Source organism: Oncorhynchus clarkii, chromosome 29 (genome assembly GCF_045791955.1).
Source record: "Oncorhynchus clarkii lewisi isolate Uvic-CL-2024 chromosome 29, UVic_Ocla_1.0, whole genome shotgun sequence".
In the NCBI taxonomy this organism is placed as follows: Eukaryota; Metazoa; Chordata; class Actinopteri; order Salmoniformes; family Salmonidae; genus Oncorhynchus; species Oncorhynchus clarkii.
In genome coordinates, this window is record NC_092175.1 from 42,573,862 (window position 1) to 42,595,939 (window position 22,078).

At 43.8% G+C, this 22,078-nt stretch overlaps 1 protein-coding gene across 15 annotated transcripts in view; it reads left to right on the top strand.

The window, feature by feature from the left end:
* The window catches only part of LOC139387851 (synaptojanin 1), a 99,221-nt gene that overhangs the window by 15,232 nt on the left and 61,911 nt on the right, over window positions 1–22,078 (top strand). For all 15 annotated transcript variants that reach the window (XM_071134133.1, XM_071134136.1, XM_071134140.1 and 12 more), the window contains exons 3-8: window positions 1,355–1,441; window positions 3,618–3,885; window positions 9,014–9,239; window positions 10,726–10,809; window positions 19,369–19,430; window positions 21,494–21,590. In XM_071134133.1, the coding sequence (XP_070990234.1) occupies window positions 1,355–1,441; window positions 3,618–3,885; window positions 9,014–9,239; window positions 10,726–10,809; window positions 19,369–19,430; window positions 21,494–21,590 (824 nt within the window). The remainder of the gene's footprint in view (window positions 1–1,354; window positions 1,442–3,617; window positions 3,886–9,013; window positions 9,240–10,725; window positions 10,810–19,368; window positions 19,431–21,493; window positions 21,591–22,078) is intronic.

The following is a 22,078-nucleotide window of genomic DNA, read 5'->3' on the forward strand; positions in this document are numbered from 1 at the left end:
TGATGCAGCCCGACAGTATGCTCTTGATGGTGCTCCTGTAGAACACTGTGATGCAGCCCGGCAGTAAGCTCTCTATGGTGCTCCTGTAGAACACTGTGATGCAGCCCGGCAGTATGCTCTCTATGGTGCTCCTGTAGAACACTGTGATGCAGCCCGACAGTATGCTCTCGATGGTGCTCCTGTAGAACACTGTGAGTGTCCTCGGGGACAGGCTGAATTTCTTGAGGTTGAAGAGTCTTTCACCACGGTGTCCGTGTGGTTTGAACGTTTCAGCTCCTCAAAGACGTGCACGCAGAGGAACTTGGACATTTTGTACAATCACAACAGCAGCCTCTTTGATGAGGATGGGGGGCGTGCCCACCCTGATTCCTCCTGAAGTCCATAATGAGCTCTTTTGTTTTGCTGACGTTGATGGGATAGGTTGTTTACCACACTGTCAGAGTGCCTACCTCGTCCCTGTAGGCACTCTCATTGTTGTTGGTAATCAGGCCTACTACTGTCGTTGTTATCAGAGAACTTGATGATGGAGTTGGAACCGTGTGAGGCGATGCAGTCGTGGGTATAGAGAGTGTACACGAGGGGACTGAGGACTACACCGTTGTGGTACCACTCTCCATATTTTCAAGCATAGTGGTGGCTGCATCATGTTATGGGTATGCTTGTAATCGTTAACGACTGGGGAGTTTTTCAGGATAAAAAAGAAACAGAATAGAGCTAAGCACAGGAAAAATTCTAGTGGAAAACCTGGTTCAGTCTGCTTTCCACCAGACACTGGGAGACGAATTCACCTTTCAGCAGGACAATAACCTACAACACAAGGCCAAATCTACACTGGAGTTACTTACCAAGAAGACATTGAATGTTCCTGAGTGGCTGAGTTACAGTTTTGACTTAAATCTGTTTGAAATAGTTGTCTAGCGACGATCAACAACCAATTGTGACAGAGCTTGAAGAATTTTGAAAATAATAAATGGTTAAAAGTTGCCCAATCCAGGTGTGGAAAAGCTCTTAGAGACTCAGCCAGAAAGACTCACAGCTGTAGTCGCTGCTAAAGGTGATTCTAACATATATTGACTCAGGGGTTAAATATTTATCTAATCAAGATATATTAAGGTTTTATTTTTCATATTTATTTTTTAAACAAATGTTCAAATTTTTTCTTCCCATTTGACATTAGCGTATTTTGTGTAGATCGTTGACAAAAAAAAAAGACAATTAAATCCATTTTAATCCCACAAATTATGTAAAAGTCAAGGGTTGTGAACACTTTCTGAGGCCTTGTCCAGTAACTATTTTACGTTACATTATTAGTGTTGTCTTTTCGTATAATGACTGTCTCTTGTCCACCCGCCAGCGGCTGCAGAGAAGGAGGCCATTAAGAACACCTACACCAAGATGATGGACGCCTATGGGATTCTGGGAGTCCTACGCCTCAACCTGGGTGAGTCACTTGACACCTGGGGGGGGGGGGATGCAACTATTGGATGCAACACCGTATAATCATATAGCCTAGCATGGATCTAATGTTATCCCTGTGAGGATGGGTCCCCCTACCCTTTGAGAAGTATTAGGGCTGGGTGGTATAATGTATTTTACTATACATCGAGTGTACAAAACATTAGGAACACCTGCTCTTTCCATGACACAGACTGACCAGGTGAATCCAGGTGAAAGATATGATCCCTTATTCATGTCACTTGTTAAATCCACTTCAAATCAGTGTAGATGAAGGGGAGGAGACGGGTTAAAGAAGGATTTTTAAGCCTTGAAACTATTGAGACATGGATTGTGTATGTGTGCCATTCAGAGGGTGAACGGGCAAGACAAAATATTTAAGTCCTTTGAACAGGGTAGGGTTGTAGGTGCCAGGCGCACCGGTTTGTGTCAACAACTGCAACTCTGCTGGGTTTTTCACGCTCAACAGTTTCCTGTGTGTATCAAGAATGGTCCACCACCCAAAGGACATCCAGCCAACTTGACACAACTGTGGGAAGCATTGGAGTCAACATGGACCAGCATCCCTGTGGAACGCTTTCGACACCTTGTAGAGTCCTAAACAGATCTAGGTTTAGCTTTTTTTTTTTTATGAACCAGAAAACCAACTTATTTCTGGTTGTTTTATCAAAGTTACCTGGCTAACTCATTGCCAATGTTTTGTAGTATACCCCTCAGCACTGATCATCTAGCTAGCTAGCTATCCAGCTAACTGGCGCTTAGAATTAACAGCTAATGCGTTTTATTTTAGCCACAAATTGCAAAAATACACAAACTGAATGGCAAGTGAAGTGCTCGTGACTCCGTGGTCGACAAAACATTAGGAACACCTTCCTAATATTGAGTTGCACCCCCCACTTCTGCCTTCAGAACCTCCTCAATTCGTCGGGGGGCATGGACTCTACAAGGTGTCTAAAGCGTTCCACAGGGATGCTGGTCCATGTTGACTCCAATGCTTCCCACAGTTGTGTCAAGTTGGCTGGATGTCCTTTGGGTGGTGGACCATTCTTGATACACACAGGAAACTGTTGAGCAGCCCAAGCGGAGCCGTAGAAATACCCATTTTAAATCACTTATGTTTGTGTGTACCACCCTAGGGTCATGAATATTAAGCATTTTTATTATTAATAAATATAAAATACTGCCAGATAACGTCAAATAGTGATATGATATCTTGGCCATATCGCCCAGCTCAATGAAGCGTGGTTGATCACATGGCAAGTGCAGAACATTCTTCCTAGTTGTAATCAATGCCATTTACAGAGGGTTGCTAAAACAATGCGTTGAACTGTAGGGTTGTGAGAAGCCTTCTTCGTTAGGGAGCCAGAAGTCTATATAGTAAGTCCTGCCTGTTGACTGCAGAGCTTCTCTGTCTCCTGCCCTCTGCTTGATCTTGAAAGCCTGCCTGTTATGATAACATGGTAGGAAGCTACGCTTTAAACAGATCAAAGCCAGTTCTGCAGATCAGATCACGTTGATATAACACTACTTGTTTACTGACTCTGAAGGAAGGAAGGAAGGCAAACAACAAGCTCAGTTAAACCCTATACTGGTAATGACCGTATGCTGGCATGGGGTTTAACACACTGTTCTTCCTCTCCCTCTATCTCTTTCTTCTCATCCTATCATCTCTCTTTTCCCGCCTGCTGTTTCCATCTCCCCATGTTTTTACTATCTCCTCCTCTTCCTCCTTTTCTCTCTCTTATCATTCAACCCCCTCTCCTCCTCCTCATCTGCCTCTCCTCTTCCTCCTCATCTCCCCTCCTTCTCCCTCTCCTCCTCGTTCTACACTCCTTCTCCCTCTCGTCCTCTTCTTCGTCTCCTCTCCTTCTCCCTCTCTCCTCTCTTCCTCCTCGACTCCTCTCCCCTCTCATCCTCCTCCTCATCGTCTCCACTCCTTCTCCCTCTCTTCCTCCTCCTCCTCCTCGTCTCCTCTCCCTCTCTCCTCTCTTCTTCCTCCTCTCTCCTCCTTCCTCCTCGTCTCCTCTTCTCTTCCTTTCATCCTCATCTCTTCCTCCCCATCTCCTCCTTTCCTCAACTCTCCTCTCATTCTCTCCTCTCCATCCTCCCCTCCCGCCTCTCCATCTCATTTTCTCTCCTCCCCTCCTCTTCCCTCTCTCCAGGTGATTCCATGCTCCACAGCTTGGTAGTAGCAGCAGGCTGTAGCTCCGTAGGGAAGGTGCAAGACTCTGAGGTGTTCCGGGTCACGTCTACAGAGTTTGTTTCTCTGAAGAACGACCCGAGTGACGAGGACCGCATCGCTGACGTCAGGAAAGTCCTGAACTCTGGGAATTTTTATTTCGCTTGGTCCTCTAGCGGCATCAGCATGGACCTCAGCCTCAACGCTCACCGCCGGATCAAAGAGGACACCACAGACAACCGCTTCTTCTGGTAGGGAGTGGAACACATTATATATACTAACCTCTTCTTCTAGTGGGGAGTGGAACACATTATATATACTAACCTCTTCTAGTGGGGAGTGGAACACATTATATATACTAACCTCTTCTAGTGGGGAGTGGAACACATTATATATACTAACCTCTTCTTCTAGTGGGGAGTGGAACACATTATATATACTAACCTCTTCTAGTGGGAAGTGGAACACATTATATATACTAACCTCTTCTAGTAGGGAGTGGAACACATTATATATACTAACCTCTTCTTCTAGTGGGGAGTGGAACACATTATATATACTAACCTCTTCTTCTAGTGGGGAGTGGAACACATTATATATACTAACCTCTTCTAGTGGGGAGTGGAACACATTATATATACTAACCTCTTCTAGTGGGGAGTGGAACACATTATATATACTAACCTCTTCTAGTAGGGAGTGGAACACATTATATATACTAACCTCTTCTAGTGGGGAGTGGAACACATTATATATACTAACCTCTTCTTCTAGTGGGGAGTGGAACACATTATATATACTAACCTCTTCTTCTAGTGGGGAGTGGAACACATTATATATACTAACCTCTTCTTCTAGTGGGGAGTGGAACACATTATATATACTAACCTCTTCTAGTGGGGAGTGGAACACATTATATATACTAACCTCTTCTAGTGGGGAGTGGAACACATTATATATACTAACCTCTTCTAGTAGGGAGTGGAACACATTATATATACTAACCTCTTCTAGTGGGGAGTGGAACACATTATATATACTAACCTCTTCTAGTAGGGAGTGGAACACATTATATATACTAACCTCTTCTAGTGGGGAGTGGAACACATTATATATACTAACCTCTTCTAGTGGGGAGTGGAACACATTATATATACTAACCTCTTCTAGTGGGGAGTGGAACACATTATATATACTAACCTCTTCTGGTAGGGAGTGGAACACATATATACTAACCTCTTCTTCTAGTGGGGAGTGGAACACATTATATATACTAACCTCTTCTAGTGGGGAGTGGAACACATTATATATACTAACCTCTTCTAGTAGGGAGTGGAACACATTATATATACTAACCTCTTCTAGTAGGGAGTGGAACACATTATATATACTAACCTCTTCTTCTAGTGGGGAGTGGAACACATTATATATACTAACCTCTTCTAGTGGGGAGTGGAACACATTATATATATATATATATATATATATATATATATATATATGTGTATAACAGCTTCTTCTGGTGGGACAATTACATTTTTATACTCACAATTTTAAAGTGATTCTGAGAATCAGAGAAGTGTTTCGCTGAAAGTGATTGAGTATGAATTCTTACTAGTCCATATCTAGTCCTTACCTGGTCTACCTAGTCCTTTCCTGGTCTACCTAGTCCTTTCCTGGTCTACCTAGTCCTTACCTGGTCTACCTAGTCCTTTCCTGGTCTACCTAGTCCTTACCTGGTCTACCTAGTCCTTTCCTGGTCTACCTAGTCCTTTCCTGGTCTACCTAGTCCTTTCCTGGTCTACCTAGTCCTTTCCTGGTCTACCTAGTCCTTACCTGGTCTACCTAGTCCTTACCTGGTCTACCTAGTCCTTTCCTGGTCTACCTAGTCCTTTCCTGGTCTACCTAGTCCTTACCTGGTCTACCTAGTCCTTTCCTGGTCTACCTAGTCCTTACCTGGTCTACCTAGTCCTTACCTGGTCTACCTAGTCCTTACCTGGTCTACCTAGTCCTTACCTGGTCTACCTAGTCCTTACCTAGTCTATCTAGTCCTTACCTGGTCTACCTAGTCCTTACCTGGTCTACCTAGTCCTTACCTGGTCTACCTAGTCCTTACCTGGTCTACCTAGTCCTTACCTAGTCTATCTAGTCCTTACCTGGTCTACCTAGTCCTTACCTAGTCTATCTAGTCCTTACCTGGTCTACCTAGTCCTTACCTGGTCTAAATAGTCCTTACCTAGTCTATCTAGTCCTTACCTGGTCTACCTAGTCCTTACCTGGTCTACCTAGTCCTTACGGGGTCTACCTAGTCCTTACCTGGTCTACCTAGTCCTTACCTAGTCTATCTAGTCCTTACCTAGTCCTTACCTAGTCTACCTAGTCCTTACCTAGTCTACCTAGTCCTTACCTAGTCTACCTAGTCCTTACCTAGTCTACCTAGTCCTTACCTAGTCTACCTAGTCCTTACCTAGTCTATCTAGTCCTTACCTAGTCTATCTAGTCCTTACCTAGTCTACCTAGTCCTTACCTAGTCTACCTAGTCCTTACCTAGTCTACCTAGTCCTTACCTAGTCTACCTAGTTCTTACCTAGTCTACCTAGTCCTTATGTGATCTACCTAGTCCTTACCTAGTCCTTACCTAGTCTACCTAGTCCTTACCTGGTCTACCTAGTCCTTACCTAGTCTACCTAGTCCTTACCTGGTCTACCTAGTCCTTACCTGGTCTACCTAGTCCTTACCTGGTCAACCTAGTCCTTACCTGGTCTACCTAGTCCTTACCTGGTCTACCTAGTCCTTATGTGGTCTACCTAGTCCTTACCAGGTCTACCTAGTCCTTACCTGGTCTACCTAGTCCTTACCTGGTCTACCTAGTCCTTACCTGGTCTACCTAGTCCTTACCTAGTCTATCTAGTCCTTACCTGGTCTACCTAGTCCTTACCTGGTCTACCTAGTCCTTACCTGGTCTACCTAGTCCTTACCTGGTCTACCTAGTCCTTACCTAGTCTATCTAGTCCTTACCTGGTCTACCTAGTCCTTACCTAGTCTATCTAGTCCTTACCTGGTCTACCTAGTCCTTACCTGGTCTAAATAGTCCTTACCTAGTCTATCTAGTCCTTACCTAGTCTACCTAGTCCTTACCTGGTCTACCTAGTCCTTACGGGGTCTACCTAGTCCTTACCTGGTCTACCTAGTCCTTACCTAGTCTATCTAGTCCTTACCTAGTCCTTACCTAGTCTACCTAGTCCTTACCTAGTCTACCTAGTCCTTACCTAGTCTACCTAGTCCTTACCTAGTCTACCTAGTCCTTACCTAGTCTACCTAGTCCTTACCTAGTCTATCTAGTCCTTACCTAGTCTATCTAGTCCTTACCTAGTCTACCTAGTCCTTACCTAGTCTACCTAGTCCTTACCTAGTCTACCTAGTCCTTACCTAGTCTACCTAGTTCTTACCTAGTCTACCTAGTCCTTATGTGATCTACCTAGTCCTTACCTAGTCCTTACCTAGTCTACCTAGTCCTTACCTGGTCTACCTAGTCCTTACCTAGTCTACCTAGTCCTTACCTGGTCTACCTAGTCCTTACCTGGTCTACCTAGTCCTTACCTGGTCAACCTAGTCCTTACCTGGTCAACCTAGTCCTTACCTGGTCTACCTAGTCCTTATGTGGTCTACCTAGTCCTTACCAGGTCTACCTAGTCCTTACCTGGTCTACCTAGTCCTTATGTGGTCTACCTAGTCCTTACCTGGTCTACCTAGTCCTTACCTGGTCTACCTAGTCCTTACCTGGTCTACCTAGTCCTTACCTGATCAACCTAGTCCTTACCTGGTCTACCTAGTCCTTACGTGGTCTACCTAGTCCTTACCTGGTCTACCTAGTTCTTACCTGGTCTACCTAGTTCTTACCTGGTCTACCTAGTCCTTATGTGGTCTACCTAGTCCTTACGTGGTCCTTACGTGGTCTACCTAGTCCTTACCTGGTCTACCTAGTCCTTTCCTGGTCTACCTAGTCCTTACCTGGTCTACCTAGTCCTTACCTGGTCTACCTAGTCCTTACCTGGTCTACCTAGTCCTTTCCTGGTCTACCTAGTCCTTTCCTGGTCTACCTAGTCCTTTCCTGGTCTACCTAGTCCTTTCCTGGTCTACCTAGTCTTTACCAGGTTTACCTAGTCCTTACCTGGTTTACCCAGCCCTTTACCTGGTTTACCTAGCCCTTACCTGGTTTACCTTACCTGGTCCTACCTAGTCCTAACCTAGGTCCTACCTAGTCCTAACCTAGTTCCTACCTGGTCCTAACCTAGGTCATACCTGGTCCTAGCCTAGGTCCTACCTGGTCCTAACCTAGGTCATACCTGGTCCTAACCTAGGTCCTACCTAGTCCTAACCTAGTTCCTACCCTAGTTCCTAACCTGGTCCTAACCTAGTTCCTAACCTAGGTCCTACCTAGTCCTAACCTAGGTCCTGCCTAGTCCTAACCTAGGTTCTACCTAGTCCTAACCTAGTCCTAACCTGGTCCTACCTAGGTCCTACCTAGTCCCGTCTTGCTGCTGCTACTTTCAGATGAATGCACTGACAGGATGAGAGCATCTGTTCAGTCACTAAAATGGAAACCTCAATACAAATTATTTATTTTCTCAATCCAAGTCGTATTATTGCACCGTACACATCATATTGTACCTCATAATCCTAGCAACAAATTTCAGTTGAATGCATTGTTGTACAACTGACTAGGTATCCCCTTTCATATTGCACCTCATTATCCTAAAGCTCATATCGCACCTCATTATCCTAATGTACATATTGCACCTCATAATCATAGCTCATATCGCACCTCATTATCCTAATGCACATATTGCACCTCATAATCATAGCTCATATCGCACCTCATTATCCTAATGCACATATTGCACCTCATAATCATAGCTCATATTGCACCTCATTATCGCAGCTCATATTGCACCTCATTATCCTAATGCACATATTGCACCTCATAATCATAGCTCATATTTCACCTCATTATTGCAGCTCATATTGCACCTCATTATCCTAAAGTTCATATTGCACCTCATAATCATAGCTCATATTGCACCTCATTATCCTAAAGTTCATATTGCACCTCATAATCATAGCTCATATTGCACCTCATTATCGTAGCTCATATTGCACCTCATTATCCTAAAGCTCATATCACACTTCATAATCATAGCTCATATTGCACCTCATTATTGCAGCTCATATTCCACCTCATTATCCAAAAGCTCACTTTGCACCTCATATGCAGTCTCATAGTGTGGCCGATCTGCTGGCGTTGCGCTTAGTGCATCATGGCTCTTATGACATGCACCTGGTGTGTAGTTTGGTTGACGTGTATCTCGTCTCCCCCAGGAACCAGTCCCTTCACCTTCACCTAAAGCACTACGGTGTGAACTGTGATGACTGGTTGTTGAGGTTGATGTGCGGCGGCGTAGAGATCAGGACGATCTACGCAGGTCACAAACAGGCCAAGGCCTGCGTCATCTCCCGCCTCAGCTCAGAGAGGGCCGGGACGCGCTTCAACGTCCGAGGGGCCAACGATGACGGACAGGTGGCCAACTTCGTAGAGACTGAACAGGTAGGTCTCGAGGGAGGGAGACGTAAAAAAAATACTGTCATAAAAATGTTTTTTATTTTTTATTCACATTTTACATGTAAATGGTCTATTGTAGCAATGTCACATAGTTTTCTAAAGGCTTTGTAATGATCTAAAAAAAAAAGGTATACTCTCCCAATTAATCGAATACTAACTTCCGCTCTGATATTCGAATAATCATGCCCATCTGTAATATCAACATTAACACCGTCCTATGGATTCATATTTAATTTTATACATATATACATATATATCTTAATCACAACAATTACAGAAGGGAATAACAAACGTTTCTCTCGGCACTGTGGCTGTCCTCTACTCCAGCCTATCCACACTAGTGTCTGAGTCTGTGCGTCCATGCATATCTCTCTGACTATAGTATGGGGCGGCAGGTAGCCTAGTGGTTAGAGTGTAGAGGCGGCAGGTAGCCTAGTGGTTAGAGTGTAGAGGTGGCAGGTAGCCTAGTGGTTAGAGTGTAGGTGCGGCAGGTAGCCTAGTGGTTAGAGTGTAGGTGCGGCAGGTATCCTAGTGGTTAGAGTGTAGGGGCGGCAGGTATCCTAGTGGTTAGAGTGTAGGGGCGGCAGGTATCCTAGTGGTTAGAGTGTAGAGGCGGCAGGTAGCCTAGTGGTTAGAGTGTAGGGGCGGCAGGTAGCCTAGTGGTTAGAGCGTTTTGGCCAGTAACTGAATGGTTGCTGGATCGAATCCCCGAGCTGACAAGGTAAAAATCTGTCGTTCTGCCTCCTGAACAAGGCAGTTAACCCACTGTTCCTCCAGTAGGCCGTCATTGTAAATAAGAATGTGTTCTTAACTGACTTGACTAGTTAAATAAAGGGTTAGAAAATAAAAAGTCAATACATGTATGGTTGTGTATGTCGGAGGACCTGGGAGACAAATTACCGTCTTCTATGGATGACTAAAGTATTGTTCTCCTTGTCTTCTTCTTCCTTCTTCTGTCTTCTTTCTTTTGTCTTCTTCTTTCTTTTGTCTTCTTCTGTCTTCTGTCACCTTCTTCTTCTGTCTTCTTCTGTCTTCTGTCTTCTTCCTTCTTCTGTCTTCTTTCTTCTTCTGTCTTCTTATCCTTCTGTCTTCTGTCACCTTCTTCTTCTGTCTTCTTCTGTCTTCTTCTGTCTTCCGTCTTCTTCTTCTTTTGTCGTCTTCTGTCTTCCTTCTTCTGTCTTCTTATCCTTCTGTCTTCTGTCACCTTCTTCTTCTGTCTTCTTCTGTCTTCTTCTGTCTTCCGTCTTCTTCTTCTTTTGTCGTCTTCTGTCTTCCTTCTTCTGTCTTCTTATCCTTCTGTCTTCTTCTGTCACCTTCTTCTTTTGTCTTCTTCTGTCTTCTTCCTTCTTCTGTCTTCTTCCTTCTTCTGTCTTCTTCCTTCTTCTGTCTTCTGTCTTCTTCTTCTGTCACCTTCTTCTGTCACCTTCTTCTTCTGTCACCTTCTTCCTTCTTCTTCTTCTTCTGTCTGCAGGTGATCTTCCTGGATGACCAGGTGTCTTCCTTCATCCAGATCCGTGGTTCCATTCCTCTGTTCTGGGAGCAACCAGGAATACAGGTAGGATGATGGGTCTGCACCTGACAACAATATGGAAGCTGTAAATATTGACTTCAGTAGGATCGCGCACTCAAACTATATACAGTACCAGTCAACAGTTTGGACACACCTACTCATTCCAGGGTTTTTCTTTATTTTTTACTATTTTCTACATTGTAGAATAATAGTGAAGACATCAAAACTATGAATTAACACACATGGAATCATGTAGTAACCAAAAAAGTGTTAACCTCTATAGGGTTCACCGGGCAACATCCAGTGAAATTGCAGAGCGCCGAATGCAAATTAAAATACTAGAAATATTTAACTTTCATGAAATCACCAGTGTAATAAATAAAGCTTAACTTGTTGTTAATCCAGCCGTTGTGTCAGATTTCAAAAAGGCTTTACGGCGAAAGCAAACCATGCGATTATCTGAGGACAGAGCTCAGCACACAAAACATTACATACAGTTAGTTACCAGCCAAGTAGATTAGTCACAAAAGTCAGAAATAGCAATAAAATGAATCACTTACCTTTGATCTTCGTATGGTTGCACTCAAAAGACTCCCAGTTACACAATAAATGTTTGTTTTGTTCGATAAAGTTCCTCTTTATATCCAAAAACCTCCATTTTGTTGGCGCGCATTGTTCAGTAATCCAATGGCTCAAATGCAGTCACAACAGGCAGACGAAAATTCCAAATTTTATCGGTAAAGTTTGTAGAAACATGTCAAACGATGTTTATAATCAATCCTCAGGTTGTTTTTAGCCTAAATAATCAATAATATTTCAACCGGAATAATTTGCAAATAAATTCATTAAAAATCCTACAATGTAATTTTCTAGATTTTTTTCTTCTCATTTTGTCTGTTATAGTTGAAGTGTACCTATGATGAATTACAGGCCTCTCTCATCTTTTTAAGTAGGAGAACTTGCACAATTGGTGGCTGACTAAATACTTTTTTTGCCCCACTGTATATGCATATCCTAGCTTCTAGGTCTGAGTAGCAGGCAGTTTACTTTGGGCACACTTTTCATCCGGAGGTGAAAATAGTGCCCACTACCCTAGTGAGGTTAAACAAATCAAGATATATTTTAGATTCTTCAAAGTAGCCACTTTTTGCCGTAATGACAGCTTTGCACACTCTTGGCATTCTCTCAACCAGCTTCACCTGGAATAATTTTCCAACAGTCTTGAAGGAGTTCCCACAAATTCTGAGCACTTGTTGGCTGCTTTTCCTTCACTCTGCGGTCCAATACATCCCAAACCATCTCAACCGGGTTGAGGTTGGGTGATTGTGGAGGCCAGGTCATCTGATGCAGCACTCCATCACTCTCCTTCTTGGCCAAATAGCCTTTACAAAGCCTGAAGGTGTGTTGGGTCATTGTCCTGTTGAAAACAAATTATAGTCCCACTAAGCGCAAACCAGATGGTATGGCGTATTGCTAAAGAATGCTGTGGTAGCCATGCCTTGAATTCTAAATAAATCACAGTCACCAGCAAAGCACCATCACACCTCCTCCTCCTCCATGCTTCACGGTGGAAACCACACATGTGGCGATCATCCGTTCACCTACTCTGCCTCTCACAAAGACACAGCGGTTGGAACCCAAAAATCTCAAATTTGGACTCATCAGACCAAAAGACAGATTTTCACCGGTCTAATGACCATTGCTTGTGTTTCTTGGCCCAAGCAAGTCTCTTCTTCTTATTGGTGTCCTTTAGTATAGGTTTCTTTGCAGCGGAAGGCCAGCATCCCAGAATCGCCTCTACACTGTTGACGTTGAGACTGGTGTTTTGCGTGAACTATTTAATGAAGCTGCCAGTTGAGGACTTGTGATGTGTCTGTTTCTCAAACTAGACACTAATGTACTTGTCCTCTTGCTCAGTTGTGCACCGGGGCCTCCCACTCCTTTTTCTAATCTGGTTAGAGCCAGTCTGTGCTGTTCTGTGAAGGGAGTAGTACACAGCGTTGTACGAGATCTTCAGTTTCTTGGCAATTTCTCACATGGAATAGCCTTCATTTCTCAGAACAAGAATAGACTGACGAGTTTCAGAAGAAAGTTATTTGTTTCTGGCCATTTTAAGCCTGTAATCAAACAAATGCTGATACTCCAGATACTCAACTAGTCTAAAGAAGGCCAGTTTTATTGATTCTTTAAATCAGAAAAACGGTTTTCAGCTGTGCTAACATAATTTAAAAAGGTTTTCTAATAAACAATTAGCCTTTTAAAATTATAAACTTGGATTTGCTAACACAACGTGCCATTGGAACACAGGAGTGATGGTTGCTGATAATGGGTGTCTGTAAGCCTATGTAGATATTCCATAAAAAATCAGCCGTTTCCAGCTACAATAGTCATTTACAACATTAACAATGTCTACACTGTATTTCTGATCAATTTGATGTTATTTTTAATGGACAAAAAACTTGCTTTTCTTTAAAAAACAAGGACATTTCCTAAGTGACCCCAAACTTTTGAACGGTAGTGTATATTAACATTGGGCTGGCTGATCTTTTTCTAAATATACACACAGTGGCCAGTTTATTAGATACACCCATTTAGTACCATGTCGGACCCACATTTGCCTCCATAACAGCCTGAATTCTTCGGGGCGTGGAAATGTTGCTCAATTGGTATCAAGGAACCTAACGTGTGGCAGGAAAACATTCCCCTCGCCATTACACCACCACCACCAGACAGGATGGGGCCATGGACTCATGCTGCTTATGCCAAATCCTGACTCTGCCATCAGCATGACGCAACATGCTATTTTTCAGTGTTGGTAATCACGTGTCCACTGGAGCCACTTCTTCTTGTTTTTAGCTGATACGAGTGGAACAAGTTGTGGTAGTCTGATGCAATCGCCCATGTGTTGTTGTGGGTTCCAAAATGTCGTTCTGTTCACAACTGTTGTTACTGCGCCGTTATTTGCCTGCTTGTGGCCCTGCCTGTTAGCTTGCACGGTTCCTTGCCATTCTCCTTCGACCTTCTCATCAACAGGCTGTTTTTTTTTGTGCGTCGCTACGTGGCTAGAAACCAACATGGCAGAGAGCTGTTCCGCTAATACCATCCGTCACTGAAAGTTACAGAGCCTTCAGAAAGTATTCACACATTTGAACTTTTTTTCGCGTTTTATTGTGTTACAGCCTGAATTTAAAACGGATTACATTTAGATGTTGTGTCACAGGCCCACTCAGGCAATACCCCGTAATGTCAAAAGTAGAATTATGTTTTGGCACATTTTTACAAATTATTTACAAATGAAAATATGAAATGTTTTGAGTCAATAAGTATACAAACCTATTGTTATGGCAAACCTAAATAAAAGCAGGAGTATAAATGTACTAAATAATAAAACCACTGGGCCTCGAGGGACACCCCCCCCCCCCCCCCCCCCAGTCAAGCTAATGAGCAGTCAGACTGCAACATTCTAAAAGTGAAATTCATACGTATCATATATATTATCGCAAATGTTTTAATAATTTGGTTATCTTTATGACGGTCTAAGGTAACATTCGATTATGATTTTTATTTTAAATAACACAATAGCATTTTCAATAGTTTGTTACAATTTTTTTTATTTTTTGCAGTTTTGACATAAATCTATGACAAGACCTGAAAATGGTTGTCTAGCAATGATCAACAAGCAATTTGACAAGAGTTTGAAGAATTTAGAAAAGAATAATGGGCAAATGTTGCACAATCCAAGTGTGGAAATATCTTAGAGGCTCACCCAGAAAGACACACAGCTGTAATCGCTGCCAAAGGTGCTTCTACAAGTATAGACTCAGGCGTGTGAATACTTATGTAAATGAGGTATTTCTGAATTTCATTTTCAATAAATGTGCAAGTATTATGTCATTATGGAGTATTGTGACGTCATTATGGAGTATTGTGACGTCATTATGGAGTATGGTGATGTCATTATGGAGTGTTGTGACGTCATTATGGAGTGTTGTGACGTCATTATGGAGTATTGTGGCGTCATTATGGAGTCTTGTGACGTCATTATGGAGTATTGTGACGTCATTATGGAGTCTTGTGACGTCATTATGGAGTATTGTGACGTCATTATGGAGTATTGTGACGTCATTATGGAGTATTGTGACGTCATTATGGAGTATTGCGACGTCATTATGGCGTATTGCGACGTCATTATGGCGTATTGCGACGTCATTATGGAGTATTGCGACGTCATTATGGAGTATTGTGACGTCATTATGGAATATTGTGACGTCATTATGGCGTATTGTGGCGTCATTATGGAGTATTGTGTGACGATAGGGTCGTGATAAAATGTATTTAATCCGTTTTGAATTCAGGCTGTAACACAACAAAATGTGGAGTAAGTCAAGGGGTATGAATACTTTCTGGAGGCACTGTAGTGTGAGGAGACTGGAGGGGTTTGACAACTTCTTCTATGGTAGATGAGTCACACGTGGAGACAGCTTCTTCTATGGTAGACAAGTCATACAGAGAGACACCTTCTTCTATGGAAGACAAGTCATACAGAGAGACACCTTCTTCTATGGTAGACAAGTCATAGAGAGAGACACCTTCTATGGTAGACAAGTCATACAGAGAGACACCTTCTTCTATGGTAGACAAGCCATACAGAGAGACACCTTCTTCTATGGTAGACAAGTCATACAGAGAGACACCTTCTTCTATGGTAGACAAGTCATAGAGAGAGACACCTTCTTCTATGGTAGACAAGTCATACAGAGAGACACCTTCTTCTATGGTAGACAAGCCATACAGAGAGGCACCTTCTTCTATGGTAGACACGCCATTACATAACAATGAATGGACACCGAGAAGAGTTGGCTGATAAAAACAGGCTGAAGCACCAGGCTACCGGAAGAGGCTTTGGTAGTAATCCCATCCATCAGCTGTCTCTCTGGCAATTTAGCCAGGGGACAAGGTTACTTTGGTAGTAAGTTGTAAGTAGCCTTGTCCGAGCCAGAACAGCCCACAGGGCAGGAGCCCATCTCCTGTTTCTGTAGCGTGAGGCAGTTTGATGTACAAGTACACCCCCATGGACAGGTTTCTAGTAGCAGCAAAACAAAAGTCTCAGTGAAGGCTCCAGCAGCATGGCTGTGGGCAGTAAACCATGGCTGTACAGTAAACCATGGCTGTATAGTAAACCATGGCTGTATAGTAAACCATGGCTGTACAGTAAACCATGGCTGTATAGTAAACCATGGCTGTATAGTAAACCATGGCTGTATAGTAAACCATGGCTGTACAGTAAACCATGGCTGTACAGTAAACCATGGCTGTACAGTAAACCATGGCTGTGGGCAGTAAACCATGGCTGTACAGTAAACCATGGCTGTATAGTAAACCATGGCTGTATAGTAAACCATGGCTGTATAGTAAACCATGGCTGTATAGTAAACCATGGCTGTATAGTAAACCATGGCTGTATAGTAAACCATGGCTGTACAGTAAACCATGGCTGTATAGTAAACCATGGCTGTACAGTAAACCATGGCTGTACAGTAAACCATGGCTGTGGGCAGTAAACCATGGCTGTACAGTAAACCATGGCTGTATAGTAAACCATGGCTGTATAGTAAACCATGGCTGTATAGTAAACCATGGCTGTATAGTAAACCATGGCTGTATAGTAAACCATGGCTGTACAGTAAACCATGGCTGTATAGTAAACCATGGCTGTATAGTAAACCATGGCTGTATAGTAAACCATGGCTGTACAGTAAACCATGGCTGTATAGTAAACCATGGCTGTACAGTAAACCATGGCTGTGGGCAGTAAACCATGGCTGTACAGTAAACCATGGCTGTATAGTAAACCATGGCTGTGGGCAGTAAACCATGGCTGTATAGTAAACCATGGCTGTAAAGACTCCAGTAGCATGGCTGTGCAGTAAACCATGGCTGTACAGTAAACCATGGCTGTATAGTAAACCATGGCTGTATAGTAAACCATGGCTGTACAGTAAACCATGGCTGTAAAGACTCCTGTGCAGTTTCTAGGCCTGTAGAATGTAACGGTAACCTCTGTGTAACACATTAATTATTCAAGACCTCTAGACTCACCTAGAAGCGTGTTTATTGGCTGACTGACTGAAGAGGCTCATCTCAATAGGTTGTCCAGGTGTTCAATTTATTCTCTATTGTTTTCTCACAGTCAGACCTCTTCCTTCAATGGCCAAACCTTGAATTCTGCACCTGTGTCACAAACAAACAAAACAACAACACTATTTTTCTCAAAACATATATATATCTTTTTACCCTTAAGTGTGTGTACTAGACTGTATTTGTACTTGGAATATTGTTTTTCAACAGGAAGATAATAGCTGGAGTGGGACTTGTATTAAGCACTGTGAGGACAGGCAGAGGGTGATGTAATGCCAGCCCAGGCTAGCTGCACGACTGTGAACATGGGTGGTAATAAATCACACAAAAACAGTCATATGTTCAGGTACGCCTACCTGAGGCAAAGGGGAGAGGAAAGGGGGAGAGGAAAGGTAGTGTTGATTTGATGGAGGAGGCTGAGGGGGAAACAGGCTGAGGCCCGTAGTGGGGGAAGACAGAGCCTCAAGGAGCATTTACCAATATCCCTTCTGAGTCTGCCAGTGTGTGTGTGTGTGTGTGTGTGTGTGTGTGTGTGAGCCCGTGTGTGTGTGAGCCCGTGTGTGTGTGTGAGCCCGTGTGTGTGTGTGTGAGCCCGTGTGTGTGTGTGTGAGCCCGTGTGTGTGAGCCCGTGTGTGGAGTGGGAGCGTTAGGTGTGTGTGTGCCCCTGTGTGTGGAGTGGGAGCGTGAGGTGTGTGTACTTAGCTGCGTCTGTGACTCACTCAGTCTGTGCAAGAAATGAGAGAAGGAACGAGAGGCCAGTAATTGGAAGGTAGAAACGGACAGATGGACAGATTGAGACAGATGGACAGATTGAGGCGGAGCCAGAGAGATAGCATGCGGATTCTGACAGACACCAGGACAATGGAGGAGCTTCCTACCCCTGTTTAGGACACGCCAGTCCCCCTCTGTCTGTGACAGACACCCAGGCTGAAATGCCACCCTATTCCCTATATAGTGCACTACTTTAGATCAGAGCCCTATGGTACCCTATTCCCTATATATAGTGCACTACTTTAGACCAGAGCCCTATGGAACCTTATTCCCTATATATATAGTACACTGCTAGCATTTTTCTTTATTTTTCTACATTGTAGAATAATAGTGAAGACATCAAAACTATAAAATAACACATATGGAATCATGTAGTAACCAAAACAGCGTTAAACAAATCAAAATATATTTTTATATTTGAGATTCTTCGAAAGTAGCCAGTCTTTTGCTTTGATGAACAGCTTTGCTCTTGGCATTCTCTCAACCAGCTGGAATGCTTTTCCATGAATTCCCCATAGACCAAATGATACATCTACTCATCTCAGAGGCAGAAGGATGGGCGTAATGATTCAGGACGGCCAGATTGCTAGGAGAAAAGCAGCAGCCATATGGGGGAATCGTAGGTGGCTTGTTTCAGCTAGTTTAAAAAAATCTTGTTCTAGATACCATGTCTTTTTTTTATGTTGTTTTGACAATTATGTAATTATGTAAAAATTCTGGCAAATGAATGATTGACTTTGTTAGGAAGAGAAACAGTTCGCAACGAGCCAGGTGGCCCAAACTGTTGCATTATACCCTGACTCTGCTTGCTTGGTGTTTATGGTTAGATACAGTCGTGCAACAAATGTGCTTTTTTCGCGAATGCGCTTTTGTTAAATCATCACCCATTTGGCGAAGTTGAAGTAGGCTGTGATTCGATGATAAATTAACAGGCACCGCATCAATTATATGCAACGCAGGACAAGCTAGATAAACTAGTAATATCATCAACCATGCGTAGTTAACTAGTGATTATGTTAATATTGATAGTTTTTTACAAGATAAGTTTAATGCTAGCTAGCAACTCGCCAAGGTCCTTTTGACGCTGAACTCGCGCAACAGGTGGTCAGCCTCCCACGCAGTTTCCTCGTGGATTGCAATGTAATCGGCCATAATTGCCGCCCGAAAAGGCCCATTTTACAGATTAAGAAAATTTGAAATCGACCTCTCGTTTTGAGTCCTGTCACGTCTATGCTAATATGGCTAAAATTCACTAGCTAGATAACCAACGACTGTAACGATGTATTTGAGAGACAAGTGCTCATAGTGTATATGCATTTATTTTTTTAGTTCGTTTTAGAGTCTAATATAATAGTTGAAGTAAGGTTTTAGTCTCCCAAACAGGTTTGTTAATTATTTTAATTCATTGTACTGAATAGTTAATGTTTTAAAATGATTTAGTTTTTGTTTACTATTATAACCTTAGTGTTAGTGTCATTTGACTCCCTAGTGATGGGTGTATCTGGGTACTACAGAGGATGACCACATGACCCTGCTGTCTTTCTCTCTCACCCTCTTTCTCTCCCTGTCTCTCTCCTTCTCTCTCTCCCTCCCTGTCTCTCTCCCTCCCTGTCTCTCTCCCTCCCTGTCTCTCTCTCTCCCTGTCTCTCTCTCTCCCTGTCTCTCTCTCTCCCTGTCTCTCTCTCTCTCCTAAAGGTGGGCTCTCATCGCGTCAAGCTCTCCAGAGGGTACGAGGCCAACGCACCGGCTTTTGAGAGGTAATTATTCTGTTTCCTTCAGTCTTGTTAGCTGCGTAAACCTCACAGTAGTGAGAGGAGATGAGAGGAGACACCCCCTTCCCCTGGTTGATGAGCTTTATACTGAAGCAGTTGGTTGAAAGGAAAGTTCTGGGCCACCAGATAAGACTGGACACTGTGTGCATCCTAAATGGCATCCTATTATCCTTCTATAGGGCACTACTCTGGAGGAGAGTCATATTGGGGATAGTGCACTACTCTGGAGGAGAGTCATATTGGGGATAGTGCACTACTCTGGAGGAGAGTCATATTGGGGATAGTGCACTACTCTGGACCAGAGTCATATTGGGGATAGGGCACTACAGAGGGTATAGGGCACTATCGACCAGAGTCATATTGGGGATAGTGCACTACTCTGGACCAGAGTCATATTGGGGATAGTGTACTATGGACCAGAGTCATATTGGGGATAGTGCACTACTCTGGACCAGAGTCATAATGGGGATAGGGCACTACAGAAGGAATAGGGTGTCTGTCTACTTCTACTAGGTCACAGAGAGAGAGAGAGACATTAAACTCTAGTCTTGTTGACATTAGCAAGGCTGCAGTAGGATCTAAATGCAACTCTACTGAACAGAAATATAAATGTGTAACATGTAAAGTGTTTGGGCCCATGTTTCATGAGCTGAAATATCTTTTGAAATAAAAGATCCCAGAAATTTTCCAAATGTACAAAAAGCGTATTGCTCTCAAATTTTGTGCATACATTTGTTTACATCCCTGTTCATGAGTATTTCTCCTTTTCCAAGATAATCCATCCACCTGACAGGTGTGGCATTTAAAAAAAAGCTGATTAAACAGTGTGATCATTACACAGGTGGACCTTGTGCTGGGGCATTTAAAAGGCCAATCTAAAATGTGCAGTTTTGTCACACAAAGCAAAGCCACAGATGTCTCAGGTTTTGAGGGAGCGTTCAGTTGGCGTGCTGACTGCAGGAATGTCCACCAGAGCTGTTGCCAGTTAATTTAATGTTCATTTCTCTACCATAATCCGCCTCCAACATTGTTTTAAATAATTTGTCAGTACGTCCAACCGGCCTTACAACCACAGACCACGTGTAACCACACCAGCCCAGGACCTCCACATCCGGCTTCTTCACCTGTGGGATCATCTCAGACCAGCTACCCAGACAGCTGATGAAACTGTGGGTTTTGTATAAATGAAGAATTTCTGCACAAACTGTCAGAAATCGTCTCAGGGAAGCTCACCTGCGTGCTCGTCGTTCTCACCAGGGAAGTTCACCTGCGTGCTCATCGTTCTCACCAGGGAAGTTCACCTGCGTGCTCATCGTCCTCACCAGGGAAGCTCACCTGCGTGCTCGTCGTCCTCACCAGGGAAGCTCACCTGCGTGCTCGTCGTCCTCACCAGGGAAGCTCACCTGCGTGCTCGTCGTTCTCACCAGGGAAGTTCACCTGCGTGCTCATCGTCCTCACCAGGGAAGCAAACCTGCGTGCTCGTCGTCTCACCAGGGAAGCTCACCTGCATGCTCGTCGTCCTCACCAGGGAAGCTCACCTGCGTGCTCGTCGTCCTCACCAGGGAAGCTCACCTGCGTGCTCGTCGTCCTCACCAGGGAAGCTCACCTGCGTGCTCATCGTCCTCACCAGGGAAGCTCACCTGCGTGCTCATCGTCCTCACCAGGGAAGCTCACCTGCGTGCTCATCGTCCTCACCAGGGAAGCTCACCTGCGTGCTCGTCGTCCTCACCAGGGAAGCTCACCTGACTGCAGTTTCACGTTGTAACTGACTTCAGTGGGGAAAATGCTACTTTTGACGGAGAAGTGTGCTCTTCACGGATTCCAACTGTACCGGGCAGGTGGCAGACTGTGTATGGGGTCGTGTGGGCGAGCGGTACCCTGCTCTGGGGTTATGGTATGGGCAGGCATAAGCTACGGACAACGAAAACATTGTGATATAGAGTGATATCTCACCTGTGTATGTGACTGTTTTCCAGAGTGATATCTCACCTGTGTATGTGACTGTGTTCCAGAGTGATATCTCACCTGTGTATGTGACTGTGTTTCAGGCACTTCAGTGCTCTGAGGAGGCTGTATGGGAAACAGGTGATCATCAACCTGCTAGGCATGAAGGAGGGAGAACACATGCTCAGCAAAGCATTCCAGGTACATAACCCCTCCTATAAACCCCCCTACAACCCTTAACCCCAAACTCCTCCTATAACCCTTAACCCCGAACTCCTCCTATAACCCTTAACCCCGAACTCCTCCTATAACCCTTAACCCCTATAACCCTTAACCCCGAACTCCTCCTATAACCCTTAACCCCGAACTCCTCCTATAACCCTTAACCCTGAACTCCTTCTGACCCTAACCTGTTCAGCATGAAGTAGGGAGAACACATGCACAACAAAGCACTCCAGATACATCTAACCTTACTATAACCCCAACCATAACCCAATCAACAAAGCACTCCAGAAACATCTAACCTTACTATAACCCCAACCATAACCCAATCAACAAAGCACTCCAGAAACATCTAACCTTACTATAACCCCAACCCCAATCAACAAAGCACTCCAGATACTATAACCCCAACCATAACCCAATCAACAAAGCACTCCAGAAACATCTAACCTTACTATAACCCCAAC